The 17,599-nt window shown below is 51.1% G+C and overlaps 1 protein-coding gene across 2 annotated transcripts in view; it reads right to left on the bottom strand.

Moving 5' to 3' along the window:
• Positions 1 to 12,499: 12,499 nt before the first annotated feature.
• Positions 12,500 to 17,599, bottom strand: part of LOC120522889 (SEC23 interacting protein) — a 114,758-nt gene continuing 109,658 nt past the window's right edge. For both annotated transcript variants that reach the window (XM_039743661.1, XM_039743654.1), the window contains exon 18: positions 12,500 to 12,776. In XM_039743661.1, the coding sequence (XP_039599595.1) occupies positions 12,695 to 12,776 (82 nt within the window). In that variant the 3' untranslated portion in view covers positions 12,500 to 12,694. The remainder of the gene's footprint in view (positions 12,777 to 17,599) is intronic.

A 17,599-nucleotide genomic window follows, 5' to 3' on the forward strand; every position in this document is an offset into this window, starting at 1 on the left:
TGGGCTGGCACGCCTCTTTCTGATGGGGTCTCTGATGGGACCCCGCGCAGCACTGGACACTGTGGGGATGACTCCATGAAAGGTGGCGATGAGGATGGGGACATCTTAGCTAGTCACTGAACAGACGAGTGACAAGTGCCCTGAATGCCCCCTCTCGTTGGCCACATTTCTTATGTTCTCGTATCTCTGGAGGCTGGCCAGCCTGGGTGGGAAAAGAGACAGTCTGGCTGCGGAGGAATGGACCAGCGCCTTGTCCTCGTGCACGTCGGCCAGCCCTGGCACACGTGGACCCGCTCAAGACCTACGAGTGGCTGTATAGAGGGGTCCCGGGACACCCAGCTGTGTGACAATCAAAGAAGGGCCTTCAAGTCGATTAGCGACTCCCTTGGATGTCTGGTGAGGATGGACCACCCTCTCGGCTGACTGAAGGTGCCCAGTCTAGTTTGACAGCGGGCATTGACGGGACTCTGGTGACTTGGGGACACGGTGGCAGGCAGTGACAGCACCATGGACAGCGAAGGACATGACAAGGAGCTTCAACTGTCATCGAAATGGAAACACGACAGAGCCCTCAGCTGGAAGCTCGATGAAGAGCTTAGCATCGGGACAAAGAGGTGACAGCACTATAGCGCCTTTTACATCCCTAGCTGTCTATCAGAATTCATGCAGCACTTTTCTCACCACTCAAGCACTCAGCAATTGCAGCTCAAGGGCCCAACTGAGCAGAGTCCCTGTTGGCATTGACGGGATTCGAACCGGCAACCTTCCAGTGCAGATCCCCAGCCTCAGAGCCACCACCCCGCCTATATAGTGCCTTTCATACCTCTGTGTCTACCTACCCACCCAACTACACACCTGTCTACACAGCCCCTTCTACCTTCGCCTTCCCACCTCTGACAGCCTGGGGGGCACTGAGCTGTGGAGGGTATCGTCATTTCTAATGCACTGAGAAGTCACAGACCACGGGGACAGATGGACAAAAGGAGAGAAGAGCAAAGAGATAGCGATGTGAAAGGCACTATATAATTAACAGACAGAATGAAAAGGTGCTGTATGACTGATAAATAGACGGGCAAGGCGCTATATACTGGCTAATGCTGTCCAACCACTCCTCCTAGGGATGTCACTGGGGCCACTGGGGATATCAATGGACTGGTGCATCTCTTCTTGAGGGGGTCACTAATGGGACCCTGAGTAGCTGGTAAGGCTGAGGGCACTGGGTGCTGGCAGGTGACTCCATGATCTGTTAGCTGAGTGTGGACTCCAGAGATGGCACCTTCAAATTGAGGTCACCTGGGGACACAAAGGTCAAGTCAGGCCACCATGGGAGGTCAATGCAGACATCAATGACAGTCTACTATGTGGAGAAGAAATGGAGGGAAGTAACGGGCATCATCATTACAGGCATCTGGACTGAGACATCTGGGGGAGAACTGGGAGGAGTAAAGGGACAAATTGGGGACAAGAGGACTGGAGGTCTGGGAAGGTTATGCAAGATGGTGAGCCCACTGGTTTCAGGTCCTCTTCATCTCTCTGTAAGGAAGGGGACACACATGGACTAGACCTGGCACGAGGCAAAGCATGTGACAGGCCCCTCGTCCAAATGGCCACCCTCACCTCTTCCATTTCAAATTGAAGTGAGGGAGCCACCAATCTGAGGGACAGCGGTCACTAGTCATAGTCACTCCACAAGGTGGCAGCACACAGGCCTTCTACAGATCAGTCGCTCCACATCTGCTCTGTGCTGCCCCCTAGTGGACACAAGGTCTACACTGCGAGATAGTCAGATCACAAACTCGGGTGATGGCCCCCTAGTTAAAGGCGCTATATAAGTCACAGGAGTCCTCAGCAGTCCCAGCTGCTTACACGGAGACCCCACGAGACCAGCAAGTGGGTGCCAACCAAAGCAGGGGTCTCTCTGGGTTAGGAGAGACCCTGAAGATGCCAGCGGCTGCCTCGTCTCTCCCTTTAGGTTTTCTCTTCTCCGTCACTAAGGCGCTATAATGAGCCCCCAATACGTCAGCTCCCGTTTTAGCGCGGCCAGGAGATGAAAGGCGCTTCATTGTTGAGGGGAGCCGAGCAGCCGAGCAGCTCATTCACGTCGAGCGACTCAAGGCGGGCCGCCCTCCCGGTGCCTTTGTGTCTGCCGGCGCTCTGCTGACGGGCTGCTCACGGGCTGAGCGGGACGAACAAAGCGGCTGTCACCGCGGGAGCGACGACCTTGGAGAGGGAGGGGCGGGGACACCGAGGGATTGGGCGGGGGGGGGTGGGTCACTATAGCAGGGCTGTGCAGAGGAGAGTGACGGGAGACAGCGGCAGTGGGAGGGGCCAAAAGGCGCTTTATTAGGAATGTTCAGTAGGAGGTGCGTGAAAGGCGCTATATTAGGGTGTTTAGTAGAGAACGTGAAAGGCGCTATATTAGGGTGTTCAGTAGGAGACATGAAAGGCACTATATTAGGGTGTTTAGTAGAGAACGTGAAAGGCGCTATATTAGGGTGTTTAGTAGGAGACATGAAAGGCGCTATATTAGGGTGTTTAGTAGAGAACGTGAAAGGCGCTATATTAGGGTGTTTAGTAGGAGACATGAAAGGCGCTATATTAGGGCTGTTCATTAGAGATGGGGAGACAACTGCAATAAGTGGATGAAAGGCGCTATACAGTATTGTATTCAGTCTGTTCATAGAAGAGACAGGGCAGCAGCTGGGGTGTGAAAGGCGCTACATACACACAGAGCCAGAAGGGACTGTAAGATTAGGGTCAGTGGTGGAGGTCCCTGCCCAGCTGGCTGATGGTGCCACATAATCCATGCCAACTGGAGATGGCGATGACGATGGCATTTTTTCACTGATGTGACTTACAGGTGGAGCCCCTCACAACTTGTCACAACTGCCATCCCCAACCACAATCAGCCACAAGTTACTCCAGTGGTGACACTGGGGGGCAGCAGGTGGCAGTACACTGTGACGTGGTTGTTCAGTTGGCTGAGGCCTAGGGGACACTGTGCAGTGCCGGGGGTCTGCATGAGTGGCACCTGGGGGGCACTTCACCACGACTACTGAGACTCAGGACAGGGGTTAGGTGGGGGGGGGGCGCTATATAACTTTACTCACATTAAACTTCGTGTCTTTTCCACCCAAATCTGCAGGTCTGTCTGTAAAGAGGTGACAGATAAGGATGTCTGCTTAATTTAGGTCAACAAAGACCTGAGGTGTCACCCAAGTGGGCACATGGACTCCTGGGATGGTGCAGCAAGCGGTGGTGGCGATCTTCATATAATATAGAAGGGGCTCATCACCCAGTGGGCACGCTGCCCCTCGTTTGCAGTTAATTAAAGGGAGCTCAGTGAGCGGCGGCCACACATTTGGGCACCAGTATGGTCGTCACAGTGCCCCCTTCTGGGTGGGTGAGGGTGATGTGGACTCGTGGTTGTCCCCTCTTGCTGTTCCTTCACTTGTCCATCCAGAGTCTCGTTGGTAGAGCTTGAGTAACCCCAGGTGTGACCCCCCCCAAAGTCAGTGCCCCCCAGAGCCTCACCCAGCAGAAGAGCAATATCATGGTCTGCTGCCCCCTAGTGTCTCCCTTACAGCTCACATCACACACATGGCGCTCGGGTCACTTCTAAATGCTGGGCACCGGGGGGCTCACCGGACCCCACAGAGACTCAGCTGCATTTACTGCGATGTGTCCCATTGGAGGTCCCCCACTTCTCCGCTGCCCCCTTTTCCCCTTTCATTTGTTAATTATTGCCAATTAAAGTGACCTGGGCTCTCAGGTGTGGTGTCCATCAGTGCCACGGTCACCCAGCAGGACTATAAAAGACCACCTAACAGCCACACTTGTCATTTTCTGTTTATGTCACTTTCTAGTAACTGCAGTGAGGCATTTGGGCCATCATCATGTGATGTCGTCCCGCCAGCTGGGTAGCATTTAGTGGCTCTGAAGTGACAAACTGCAGCCCAGTGTCCTCTCCCTGTCACTGTCATCACTCAGAGGTCCACCTGTGATCAACGTCCATGGGACGAGGACTGTGATATAGCGCCTTTCATGTGGCTGGGCCTGGTGCCCATGGAGGCCACCACATGGTCACCAGCTGCTGGGAATTTAAATGAGACCCCACATACACTCCAGATGCCAGCCACCATGGAAGTTGGGGGTGAATTTTTAAAGTGCCCCCTGCTGGCAGCTCGAGTCATTTCTACACCACAGCACTGAAGAGAAGCCCTCCATGGCACCACCTCCCCTGCTCCAGCCTGGCACTCTGCTTTCTAAACTCCACTACCAGGTTCATTTGCATTCAGCTCACCAGGCTGTACCCTTTACTTCAGTCCATGGGCGCACAGGGCTGGTGCCAGCATAAGTGCAACTCCGGGCACAGGAGACTCAAAAAAGCGGAAAACATGCACATCGGGCCCCATGCCACTGTAACCAAGGTGTGGCACTGCCACAAGGTTCACCATGGCACCTTTTTACCCACAGATAATTCTGAGGTGACTTCATTGACTAAACAAGTGGCACAAACACTCCCTCCCTGGCTCCCTCTTGTGGCATCCTCAGTGTATCATGTCAGCCTCAAGCCGTGGCACTCCCACCACAGAACGGCATGCCAGTGCAGCACCTCAATCTGCCCCTAGGTGGCACGACTATCTGCTAATTTAATGACACTCCCACTAGTGGCATGCCTGTTGTTCCCCTACAATCTGCACCTTGGTGGCACTCCAAGGAGGTTCCCCCTAGTGGTGGCAGTGCTCTGCTCTAGTGACATGCCAGTGTTGCACCCCAGTCTTCCTCTAGGTGGTGCTGTTGTCACTGTCCTCTAGCCAAGCTCTCCCTAGTGGCACCGGCTCCTGTCATACCCTGGCACTTCTCTCCTTGCAGCAGTTATGACGGCGGGCGAGTAGAGGCACATTGGCACCGTCTTGCTTCTCCATTTCTGCACTAATCTTCACTGAAGACAGAGTCCCCTGATTTATGGCTACCCGCGTAGCGCCTGAAGTCTTTATCAACGCCACTGCAGCGGGCGCTGCTCTCTCTCTCTTTAGCGCTGGCACCTCATCGTTTTTAAAATAAAATAAAACCTGCCATTGAGCCTCCGGCTGCCAACTAACTGACTTTTCTTTAGAGTAGAAGCTGAGGGCTCTGAGAGCTGCCAGCAGGTGGCACTGCAGTCAGGTGGGCTCTGATGGCACCCGTCTACTGCGGGCAGGAATTCTAGAAATGGCTACACAAATGCATGTCGTCTGTATAGCGCCTTTCATCATCATCATCATCAGAATGTTACTGGTGAGGACTGAGAGGAGGGAAGGTGCCAGAAGATCGGGCACATCCAGCAAATTAAAGGACTGGCATGGTGTCACCAACGGGGGTTAAGTATTCTGCTCACTTTCAGACAGATTTGCATTCAGGCTGCTGTTACCCAGGGCATCAGTGGCACCTGGTTCTGGTTGGTCCCTGGCAATCCCACCATTCAATCACCACCATGTGCCCACATCCCATGGCATATTCAGATGGCTCTTATTGTGAGATGCAGCTCTGCCAGCTCATTATCTCTGATTTAAACTGATGCCTTTTCACTTTGCTGCTGTGCCCGCTCATACCAGGTTTTTGCAGAGATAAAAGTCAAACCTGAAGGTGCTTATTTGGTGATGAAATTTTGAATAATAAAGTCAGGCCAGATGTGTGCAAGAATCCCAAAAAACCCACCACACCTGGCATCACCAGTCCCTGATTTGCCTTTAGAAGAAACAGAATTCCCAGGTGAGGACGGAGTTGCTGGACGCCCTATTAATATGGGATGGAAACAGAGATGGGGGGGAGGGACTGGGGGGGTCTGCCTTGTACAGGCCAGGAGAGGCTCAGCAGCCACTGTGCCCAGGCATAACCACGGAGACTGGCACACCAAGCGAGCGAGTGAGGACCCTCAAAGGATGATGAGTGGAAGAAAAATTTGTGGGAAAGTATCTAGAGTTGGGGGTGGGGGGTCATGTGTACAGATGGGCAGCCTGCGTCGTTTTGGAATGTGATATAAAGGCACTATATACAGTGGTGTGAAAAACTATTTGCCCCCTTCCTGATTTCTTCTTCTTTTGCATGTTTGTCACACAAAATGTTTCTGATCATCAAACACATTTAACCATTAGTCAAATATAACACAAGTAAACACAAAATGCAGTTTTTAAATGATGGTTTTTGTTATTTAGGGAGAAAAAAAATCCAAACCTACATGGTCATGTGTGAAAAAGTAATTGCCCCCTGAACCTAATAACTGGTTGGGCCACCCTTAGCAGCAATAACTGCAATCAAGCGTTTGCGATAACTTGCAATGAGTCTTTTCAGCGCTCTGGAGGAATTTTGGCCCACTCATCTTTGCAGAATTGTTGTAATTCAGCTTTATTTGAGGGTTTTCTAGCATGAACCGCCTTTTTAAGATCATGTCATAGCATCTCAATTGGATTCAGGTCAGGACTTTGACTAGGCCACTCCAAAGTCTTCATTTTGTTTTCTTCAGCCATTCAGAGGTGGATTTGCTGGTGTGTTTTGGGTCATTGTCCTGTTGCAGCACCAAGATCGCTTCAGCTTGAGTTGACGGACAGATGGCCGGACATTCTCCTTCAGGATTTTTGGTAGACAGTAGAATTCATGGTTCCATCTATCACAGCAAGCCTTCCAGGTCCTGAAGCAGCAAAACAACCCCAGACCATCACACTACCACCACCATATTTTACTGTTGGTATGATGTTCTTTTTCTGAAATGCTGTGTTCCTTTTACGCCAGATGTAAGGGACATTTGCCTTCCAAAAGTTCAACTTTTGTCTCATCAGTCCACAAGGTATTTTCCCAAAAGTCTTGGCAATCATTGAGATGTTTCTTAGCAAAATTGAGACGAGCCCTAATGTTCTTTTTGCTTAACAGTGGTTTGCGTCTTGGAAATCTGCCATGCAAGCCATTTTTGCCCAGTCTCTTTCTTATGGTGGAGTCGTTAACACTGACCTTAATTGAGGCAAGTGAGGCCTGCAGTTCTTTAGGCGTTGTCCTGGGGTCTTTTGTGACCTCTCAGATGAGTCGTCTCTGCGCTCTTGGGGTAATTTTGGTTGGCCGGCCACTCCTGGGAAGGTTCACCACTGTTCCATGTTTTTGCCATTTGTGGATAATGGCTCTCACTGTGGTTGGCTGGAGTCCCAAAGCTTTAGAAATGGCTTTATAACCTTTACCAGACTGATAGATCTCAATTACTTCTGTTCTCATTTGTTCCTGAATTTCTTTGGATCTTGGCATGATGTCTAGCTTTTGAGGTGCTTTTGGTCTACTTCTCTGTGTCAGGCAGCTCCTATTGAAGTGATTTCTTGATTGAAACAGGTGTGGCAGTAATCAGGAAATTGAACTCAGGTGTGATACACCACAGGTAGGTGATTTTTTAACAAGGGGGCAATTACTTTTTCACACAGGGCCATGTAGGTTTGGATTTTTTTTTCTCCCTAAATAATAAAAACCATCATTTAAAAACTGCATTTTGTGTTTACTTGTGTTATATTTGACTAATGGTTAAATGTGTTTGATGATCAGAAACATTTTGTGTGACAAACATGCAAAAGAAGAAGAAATCAGGAAGGGGGCAAATAGTTTTTCACACCACTGTAAGAGATCAATGGAGGGAGATGAAGGGCACTGAAGGTACTGAATACCTGCCTAGTAGTTCTGATTTGCCTTCAGAGGTCTTTACCTACCTGTCTGTCTGTCTGTCCAGTATATAGTGCCTTTCACACCTAGGCAGCCGGCCATCCTCATATAGTGCCTTTCCTATCTTTCTATCTGTCTACCAATCCGCCAATTACAGAGTGCCTTTGATATCATTATATAGCGCCTTTCTTATCTACTGCAGGTATCCAACTGTTACAAGGATGGACAGACAGACAGACAGACAGACAGACAGATAAAAGTGAACGGTGCTACACCACGTCTAGTGAGATGGGCAGATACGAAAGGCACTATATAATAGATAGAGAAGAGGCGCTATATAAAATGAAGGGAGCGACTGATATAATAGATACATGTGAAGAGTGCGATGACAGGCAATGCACGATAATAAAGGCACCGTATGATACACAGATGGGTAGGACTGGCACTGTACAAAATAAATTGGGATCAACAGGAAAGGCACTACAGCATATGGATGAATGGGAAAGTCGTTCTACAAGGTGAGAGGGTGGCACAGTGGCAGCACTGGTGCCTCGCAGTAAGCAGACCAGGGCTCATGTCCTGGTCCTCGCTCCGTGGGGTTGGCATGCAGGTTTGGCAGACTGGTACTTTCTAAATTGGCCCTGCGATTGATGTGTTTGCCCAGTGACGGCGTTGTACCCTACAGCATGTGGGATTGGCACCAGCAGACCCCTGCAGTCCTGTTTAGCACTAAGCGGGTTGGCACCATATTACATGAAATGGGCAGCTAGAAGTGAGACACCCATCACTTTATCGATGCATTCTATGATTTCGAGAGACAGCCAGCACACTGCATATCAGAGACGGTAAGGCGCTATATAACATAAACAGATAGGGTTACAAAGACAGACAGAAACAGAGGTGGATGGGCAGGAAAGGAGCTATATACAATGAAGTGGGTCAGACAGAAGTTGCAGACGTCGTACTGTGAAAGTCTCTCGTGCTCGTCGGACCCTCGCCGGACCCTCCTGGATTCAAACCCGCAGCTTCACCGTCATTTGTAGAAAACACCCAGCAGCTCCTCTCCTGTCCTCCTCATCCCGTATGCCCTGATTCCTTGGTGTCATGAAGTGTGTGCCATGCTGCCAGTTAGGGCTCCTGCCCTCCATTGTAGGTGTATAAACCAAAGCCCCTAAGATGCCAGCCAGGGGACAGCAGCCCACTCGGCAGGACTGCAATGCATCAGCTGGCACATCAGGGTGGTCCAAGAACACCCGCTGCTTCAAGCTGGCACCTACAGCCTACAAAGGCCATGGGACCATCAAAGAGTGCCCAGTGACGCCCTCACCAGACGCGCCAGCCCACCTCCAGGTCACGTTTTTTTGAAAGTGGTCTCCCAGCACATGGGGGTGGGCTCACGGGGGGCCCCAAGACCGCAGTCAGCCGTTGATCATAGCAGTGCGGGGCGGCCTCTGGGGGGCAGCACAAGTTCTCAATTATTTGAAGTGTAATTGAGCGCAGCGTGAGCCTATTAATATGTGCATATGCAAATGAGGCATTGTTTGCAAATCATTAGCCGGCTTTCAGCGAGGGCGACGAGTTAAGAATAACGGCGGCAGTGCCAGGCAGGGAGGAGGATAAGAAGAAGTTTGTGCCCAACAAGTTGGGTGGCAGTGAGGGCAGGCGTAGATGAAGCCACCAGACACTGTATGCCCACCAAGTGTAAAGATGAGGGCATCCTCAGGGCCACGGGGTTGTGCCTTCTGGAGGGGACAGAGTATGGGGGGGGGTGATGAGACACTCCTCCTGTGTCATTATTCAAGTGTCACACTGGCAGTGCCAAGCACATGGAAACAGTGAGCGAATTAGGGTGACAATGCTGTCCTGATGAGGTGACACTAAGGGGCAGAATAAACCTCACGTGTTAGCAACAGGAAGACACTTGGCACACTCACAATAAACAGCGAGGGGCAGGTGGAGGGGGGGCAGTGAGACATCTGTCTGCACAAACCATAGGACCACCAACCTTTCATGGCACAACATTACAAAATGGTGGCAACAATAATAATAAAGCTACCCAAATAACAGAAAACAAACAGAAGGCACCATCCTGGTGGGTACAGCGTGGGCACAATGACTTGACGATGGTAAAATGGAGACACAAAGACTATAAAGGGACAGCCAGTTCAGCGTTACTGAGGGGGTGACACTAGGGGGCAGCATTTCTAGGAAACTGGCAGGAAAAGACCACATACATGATAAAGTCCAAAAAGCAGGTGGGGGGCCAAATGTGGGGGAGCAGCCAGGAGACAATGTGCCCCTGCTATTGTTGTGCCACCGCATTTAACGTGTCAGACTACGGGCATCACAGGACTGTGGAAAGTTACGTCAGTGCAACTGATGAGGTGCCACTAGGGGGCAGTGTAGACCTCCTGTACTCTAGGAGGCTGTCAGGAAATGGCTGGACAGTCCATGTGGCAAGTGGGGGGCTAAATATTGGAGGGGGGGCCATGCGAGTCATTGCCTATCAAACTGCCAGCTCGGATCAGGGGTAAGGGGCAATACTGTGGGCACATCAAGGGGCAAACGGACAAAATGGTAGACCACCACAAGTAAGGCACAGTGCCCCCACTGGCAGCCTCATTCCTGTATAACAGACCCAGACCCCAATGTCGGGTGAGCAGAGACTTTTAAATCCCCCAATATCGCTGAAGCCCCCTTTGACATTTTGGTCTGGAGCCAGGGTTGGTCATGAGGCCAAATCAAAACTGAAAATAGAGACAGACAGGTGGGTGGCATGGGGGTCCCCAGATGTTACATTACATGGCACTATACTATGGGTCAAATGTCTGGACCCCAGGCAGGCCAGAGTTACACAGCAAGTGTGCCCGCTTGTGATTTCTGGTATGCCAAGCTGCTTAATTCAAGGGGCTGAGGCAAGCACACGGGTACACTTGGTGGGCGTCACACTTTGGAGTGTCAATCCTCCTAGTTTTAGAGCACTGGGGACACGGCGTACTGTGCAATCATGTGACCTGCTGGCACGATGTACCAAAGTCGACCCCCTGACAGGCTTCGAGGTCCACCATTTCTCTAGTTTAGCATTGTAGAAAATGCGTGCCAGACCTCCTTTGATACCCCTGCCCTTGTTTGTAGATGGGCACAGCCCTGCAGAAGGTTTCAAAGGAACAATGCAGCGCCACTGCAGTCCAGGAGGACCACCACAATGGCCCCAACATCGGTGACGTCAAGCACAGCTGGGGGCTTCCTGACCACCAAAAGACGCGCCACACCAGGTGCTGGGTTACCTCTGCTAGAGGGCATTCAGCTTTCAAAGACATAACCCTCTAAAGAAGGTGCCAGTCCAGACAGATGAAAGCTCACCTTTAGCCCCTCGCCACACTGCACTCGATTCACTCCAAGCAATCACCACTCACTCTCTAGTAGAGATGTGCCATTCTGAGACCGCCATGGCACGGGCGTGCCACCTGCCCTGTCAAATAACACGAGGGGCTCCAGTCAGACCAGGCATATGCTGTCACTTTCACGATCACGGCCACATCTGAACACTGGCACACACACACAGTCAGCATGGCACACGGGACCCACAAACACCGCAGGCTACTGCTGGTGACAAAGCACAATGACGCCAACTTCAACTGCCACCTACTTGGTCACAGCCCAATGTGGAGAGGCCACCACTACATGCAGTAAAACATCAAAGAGAGGGGTAGTGTGGGGAGCTGGGTGACATCACCCCCCCGTCTGGCACACCTGCAGAAGACCACAAGGGGGCCTCACCACCGGGTTTGGCCAGAGAGGAGGTCCACACCAGGGGAGCACACAGGAGCTCTCAGACACGACGAGCTAAGATCACAGGTCAGTTCTCTGATCTCCGCTGTGCTCCTCATCGTCGTCGTCTTCCTTGGCAGACCACCGGGGGCAGCGGACTAACAGACGAGTCCATTCAACTTCCAGCTCATTTGCATATTTCAACTTCCTCAGCCTCAAAGGCAGCCGTCAGCTCGTCTCTGCTCTGCGAGGACACCAGCATGGCAAAGGGGCATTTTGTGCTAGTGGGGCTGCGATAACGGGGGTCCGACTTTCTTCTGGAGATTCTAAGAAAGCCATGAGGGCGGTAAGCCCACCACACTGCTGCTGCTGCTCTGGGCTTTGAGTGGAACCCAAGGACAATCTGGAAGTGAAAGAAGCCATTTGGCTTGACCTCCCGGTGGAGATCTGAGGGTCCCTAAACACCCACCATCTAGAAACCCAAATTAGAGTCTCTGGCTCTCAGAGACAAGCAGCTGTTTGCACCGTGTTTGTGAAATTCACCCTCCACGTTTGTGACGAATCCGAGTCCCCGTGTCTCAAGCTGAGCGTGCGAGAAGCCACAGTGGCAGCAAGGTGGCAGTAGTGAGCACCCAAAACATGACTGAAAGTCAAGGAGTGCAGAATGAAACGACTGCCCCGTCATACCATTTAACTCGCAGGACACCCTACTGGCAGAGTCATCTGCCCACATGGCTTGGGGTCTCCATCTGCACAAGGACAGCCCATCATATCCTCCTTTACAAAGCTGAGGTGGGGCTCTGGGGGACACCTGATGGGCCCTTCTTGTCTCCATTACTAAGGACAGTGCCCCCTCATGCTGAAACTGGCCAGTAGGTGGCCCAGGCTGCACAGCCACCTTTCACTAATCACATGTAACACTGAGGTGGGCCACTGAGACCACCACAAGCCTTGGCTCAAGCAGCTCTTGTCTCACCTTCAGCCATCAAAGCAAATGCCCACCAGCTGGGTGCCCCCAAACACCCCCCGTGGAACAGAACAAAGCACAGGCTGGGAACATACAAATGAAATCTTTATGGGTCTTTGCTTTACAATCCCCCCCATAGCAAGGGGGCACTACGGAGCTGCTCCACGCACACTGCAGACTGCAGCTGCCCTTCACTGGCGCTCCTCTTCAGGGCTCAAAAAAGGTCTAAAAAATGTGCAGTTCATAGAAAACCCATCAGTGCCACCTGGTGTCCATCGTGGGTCAGTGCAGGTTGTGCTCAGGGACGACTCCCATCCGCTTATAGGTTTGATTCAGAATCAGCAGGGCCGTGTCTTCCGATTCCCTGTGAAGATAAAAAGAGATGGCGTGAGTGGCTTTGGGTCACAGCTGGCTGGTGGGTGACATTCTGCCAGCCTGCCACTGGGAGTAGGAGATGCGGAGCACATCCGTCACCTGAAACTCCTCTGAGATTAACGGCGGCCAGCGGTGCCCCAGCTGGTGCCACGCAGCGGCGGTCAATCAGCCGTGCTTTGCTTCTCCATTTCTGGCGCTCTGGCTCAAGGCTACTGAACAAAACCTCACAAGACCCCAACATCTGTCAACTGCTTGTCCTGACACCGTGGCCCACTCAGGCTGAAGTAGATCAATGGTATCTACTACTGATGAGAAGGACCCCAAATGTCCACCGTCGACCACACAAAGGCATCTCTGGTCTTTGGGGGGATGTCAAGAAACCCTTCTGTTAACATCAGCGTCAATCTGTGCCCCTCTGTGACCTTCCTCTGCCAAACCACCATGTGCTTTAAACAGCCTGCTTTGGTCACTTCGGGGGTCAGTGATGCCCTCTAGTGGCCACTGGTGTCCCCAAGACTTTAGAGAGCCACATGGTCAGGTGGCATGCTATGGGAGGACCCTGGTCATTGGTCTCGTGGGGTCAGACATATCCACGGTGCTGTGAGAAAGTCTTTGCCCCCTCCCTGATCTCCTTTGTTTTAGCATATCTGACACGGTGATTGGCCTCCGACTTTCAAAAAAAAAAATCCAACATTGGAGAACGAGAAGCTGAGTGAACGCACGGTGGATCTTAAATACGGACTTTCGTTATTTATGGAGCAACCATGTAAAGAGTCACAGTCCTCATAGATTGAGGAGCAGGGCCATCAGCAGTAGCAATCTGGACTAAGCTCTCATGTCCGTCTTTCATGTCACCGTTGAGGAGCTTCAGCCCACTCCACTTTGCTTTTGTTTTAGCATCTCTAAGGGTTCAAGTCAGGACACTTCAGCTTCAGGTCACTGACAGAGGACCAGACATCCACCTGAAGAATATTCCAGAGAAGAGTGCAATCCATGGCTCCTTCGATGAGGCCGAGTCTTCCCTCGCACCCGCATGTTTGACTGCAGGTCTGATGTTCTTACTTCTCAGGTATCAGACATTGCGGACCCCGTGTCAATCAGAGTTCTACTTTTGACCCCCCCCCCATCATGATTCCAAAAGGCGTGGAGGCCACCCTGGTGCTTCTTTGTTCTGATGTACCTCTTTCTGCCTTGCCATTGTCCCGCAGTCTCTTTCAAACTGTGGGGTCCTGAACTCTGATCCTGGCGGAGTCTGGAGGGGCCTGCAGGTCTTTGGATGGCCTTCTGAGAAATCCTGTGAGCCTTCTTGGGTGAATCCCCCAATAGACCCCCAGAAGTCCCCTCAATTGAGGAGGATGTCGCTTTGTATTTTACGTCAGTGATGACACCAAGTTAGCATTAATGTTGGGGGCGGAGTTATCAGACTAAAGTAAGCCAGCTGACAAAAACCTGCAATCCCATTGGCTGTCCAGCGGAGCTGCGGGGGTCTGCAGCTGGACCCCTCTTGAATCATCACTCTTGCCCACATCGTGCCGCCATTCATGCATTATGGCTGAATATTAAGTTCAGTTCGTAGGGTTTGATGCCCTGGCATTGGGAGGATTTCAGTGAAAACAACATTTGGTTTTAGCCTTCAGTTTCTTTTCAAATATTCGGAATTCTTTCCCTAAGGAGTTTGCACTGGTCGTTCTAAGACCATCGGCTCCAGCGTGAAGTGTGACCAGAGGACCTTCACCTGCCCTGGCCAGTAAGTGACCCTTTGGGTGAGGTGGTCCCTGTCACTCCTGGTCAGCTGCACACTGCTGTTCACTCCCGATTTGTCCCCGAGCTGGCGGGATTTCGGAGGAGGGCGGCGAGTACTTCCCTTTTCTGCCACTCAGTCACTTGAACTTGGCTTTGAATGCTGAAGTTATTTATTTATTAATTTAGATTTTATTGATGAGTGGGTGTGAATAACAGATCAGCTGGTACCCTCCTTTCAGGGCTCATTTCTTCAGTCCCACCACCCTACACGAAGCTTTGCCCTGTGAAGCACCAACAATCAATCGATGAGTTTTCTCTGTGACGTAACAAACACCGTGAAGCACCAACATGTGACCGATGAGCACGCGGGCACAGCTGCGTGCCACTTCCAAACTGCTGCAATGGAGGGGGAGTGAGCGGCAGTTCAAACGTGCTGTGTGGCACCCCGAAAAAATCATTATGGACCAGTCCACACTGGCAGTTAGACGAGTATGGGAGGCCCACCCCAGACACGCAGAGCTTCAATGTTAATGATCTGGACACTTTGTGACCGACGTACCACCAGAAGGAGCCATAGGTCAGCACATGACTGTCTATACGAGCTTGGCACAGTGAAGGAATGGCGAGTGCGTCTGTTTCAATCTGTCTGTCTGTCCAGCGGATGTGCCGGCCCTGACATCTCACTCTTCTTGGACACCATGTTGCCTTTGCTGATCGGACACTGCAGCCCTCAAAGGCAGCCGTCCATGAGGCTCCGTCAGCTCGTCTCTGCTCTGCGAGGACACCAGCATGGCAAAGGGGCATTTTGTGCTAGTGGGGCTGCGATAACGGGGGTCCGACTTTCTTCTGGAGATTCTAAGAAAGCCATGAGGGCGGTAGGCCCACCACACTGCTGCTGTTGCTCTGGGCTTTGAGTGGAACCCAAGGACAATCTGGAAGTGAAAGAAGCCATTTAGCTTGACCTCCCGGTGGAGATCTGAGGGTCCCTAAACACCCACCATCTAGAAACCCAAATTAGAGTCTCTGGCTCTCGGAGACAAGCAGTTGTTTGCACCGTGTTTGTGAAATTCTCCCTCCACGTTTGTGATGAATCCGAGTCCCCGTGTCTCAAGCTGAGCGTGCAAGAAGCCACAGTGGCAGCAAGGTGGCAGTAGTGAGCACCCAAAACAAGACTAAAAGTCAAGGAGTGCAGAATGAAACGACTGCCCCCTCATACCATTTAACTCGCAGGACACCCTACTGGCAGAGTCATCTGCCCACATGGCTTGGGGTCTCCATCTGCACAAGGACAGCCCATCATATCCTCCTTTACAAAGCTGAGGTGGGGCTCTGGGGGACACCTGATGGGCCCTTCTTGTCTCCATTACTAAGGACAGTGCCCCCTCATGCTGAAACTGGCCAGTAGGTGGCACAAGCTGCACCGCCACCTTTCACTAATCACATGTAACACTAAGGTGGGCCACTGAGACCACCACAAGCCTTGGCTCAAGCTGCTCTCGTCTCACCTTCAGCCATCAAAGCTGCTCAGTGATAAGCAAATGCCCACCAGCTGGGTGCCCCCAAACACCCACCGTGGAACAGGAACAAAGCACAGGCTGGGAACATACAAATGAAATCTTTATGGGTCTTTGCTTTACAATCCCCCCCATAGCAAGGGGGCACTACGGAGCTGCTCCACGCACACTGCAGACTGCAGCTGCCCTTCGATAAAACGGGCACAGTGAAGCAATGGCGAGTGCGTCTGTTTCAATCTGTCTGTCCAGACATCTCACTCTTCTTGGACACCTTGTTGCCTTTGCTGATCGGACACTGCAGCCCTCTTGTGGACACTGGATGACATTACACCTGAGCACAGATGGCTGGACATTTTATACACAGAGGTGGGCAAAAGCAGGTTTACAGTTGTGAGAATGCGGGGCTGGCAATTGGAGCACTTGAGAGATCACACATACAGCGGGGAAAATAAGAACTAAACACGTCAACCATTTTCTCAGTAAATATATTTCTAAAGTGGCTACTGACATGAAATGTTCAGCAGATGTCGGTAACAACCCAAGTAATCCATACATAAAGAAATCAAAGCAAGTAAGTCCATAAATTACGTGATGTGTAATAAAGTGGAATGGCACCGGGAATAAGCATTGAAGACGCTCACTGAAATGTATTTCATACTCAGTAGAAAAGCCAGCTTCAAGATGCCTCCTGTATAGAGAAACGAGTCGCATGCATCGCTCAGGTGGGATTTTGGCCCATTCTTCACATCTTGAAGGTTCCGGGGGCCTTTCTATGAACTCTGATCTTCATTTCTTTCCATCGATTTTCAATTGGATTCAAGTCAGGTGATTGACTGGGCCATTCGAGCAGCTTCTTCATTTTCTGTCTCCGATACCAACCAAGAGTTTCCTTGGCTATGTGTTTGGGGTCCTTGTCTTGCTGAAATCTTCAGCATGCTGGTAGATGGCTGTAGATTCTTATCAAGAATGTCCCGCTACATTTCTCCTTCTTTCAATTATTTGAAGTCTGCCAGCCCCACACCATGATGTTCCCACCTCCACACTTCACTGCTGGTGTGGTGTTTTTGGGGTGATGATGTCCAGCGCCATTTCTCCTCCAAACAATGGTGTGTTGTAATGACAGCCAAAGAGTTCAGTTTTGGTCTCCTCTGACCAGACTCTACTCTCCCAGTTATTTCATTGGTTTGTCCAAATGATGCACAGCAGACTTTAAACGAGTTTCAACGTACTTGTTCTTCAGCAGTGGAGTCTTGAGTGGTGAGTGTTTATAATGGTCATTGGCGATGGAGTGCTTTACTTACTGGACCTGCTAATTCCAGGTCTTTGTGAAGCTCTCCACCAGTGGTCCTTGGCTCTTCTGATTCTTCTTTTGACTTCTTTTGTCAGAATTCTTGCAAGGAACACCTGGTGGTGGCCGGTTTATGGTGACATGATGTTCTTTCCATTACCGGATTACGGCCCCAATGGTGCTCACTGGGACATTCAGAAGTTTCGAAATACGTTTGTCACCAATGCCAACAATACGGTTGTGAAGGTCTTGAGACGACAGTTCTGT

Source organism: Polypterus senegalus, chromosome 1, assembly GCF_016835505.1.
Source record: "Polypterus senegalus isolate Bchr_013 chromosome 1, ASM1683550v1, whole genome shotgun sequence".
NCBI classification, from domain to species: domain Eukaryota; kingdom Metazoa; phylum Chordata; class Cladistia; order Polypteriformes; family Polypteridae; genus Polypterus; species Polypterus senegalus.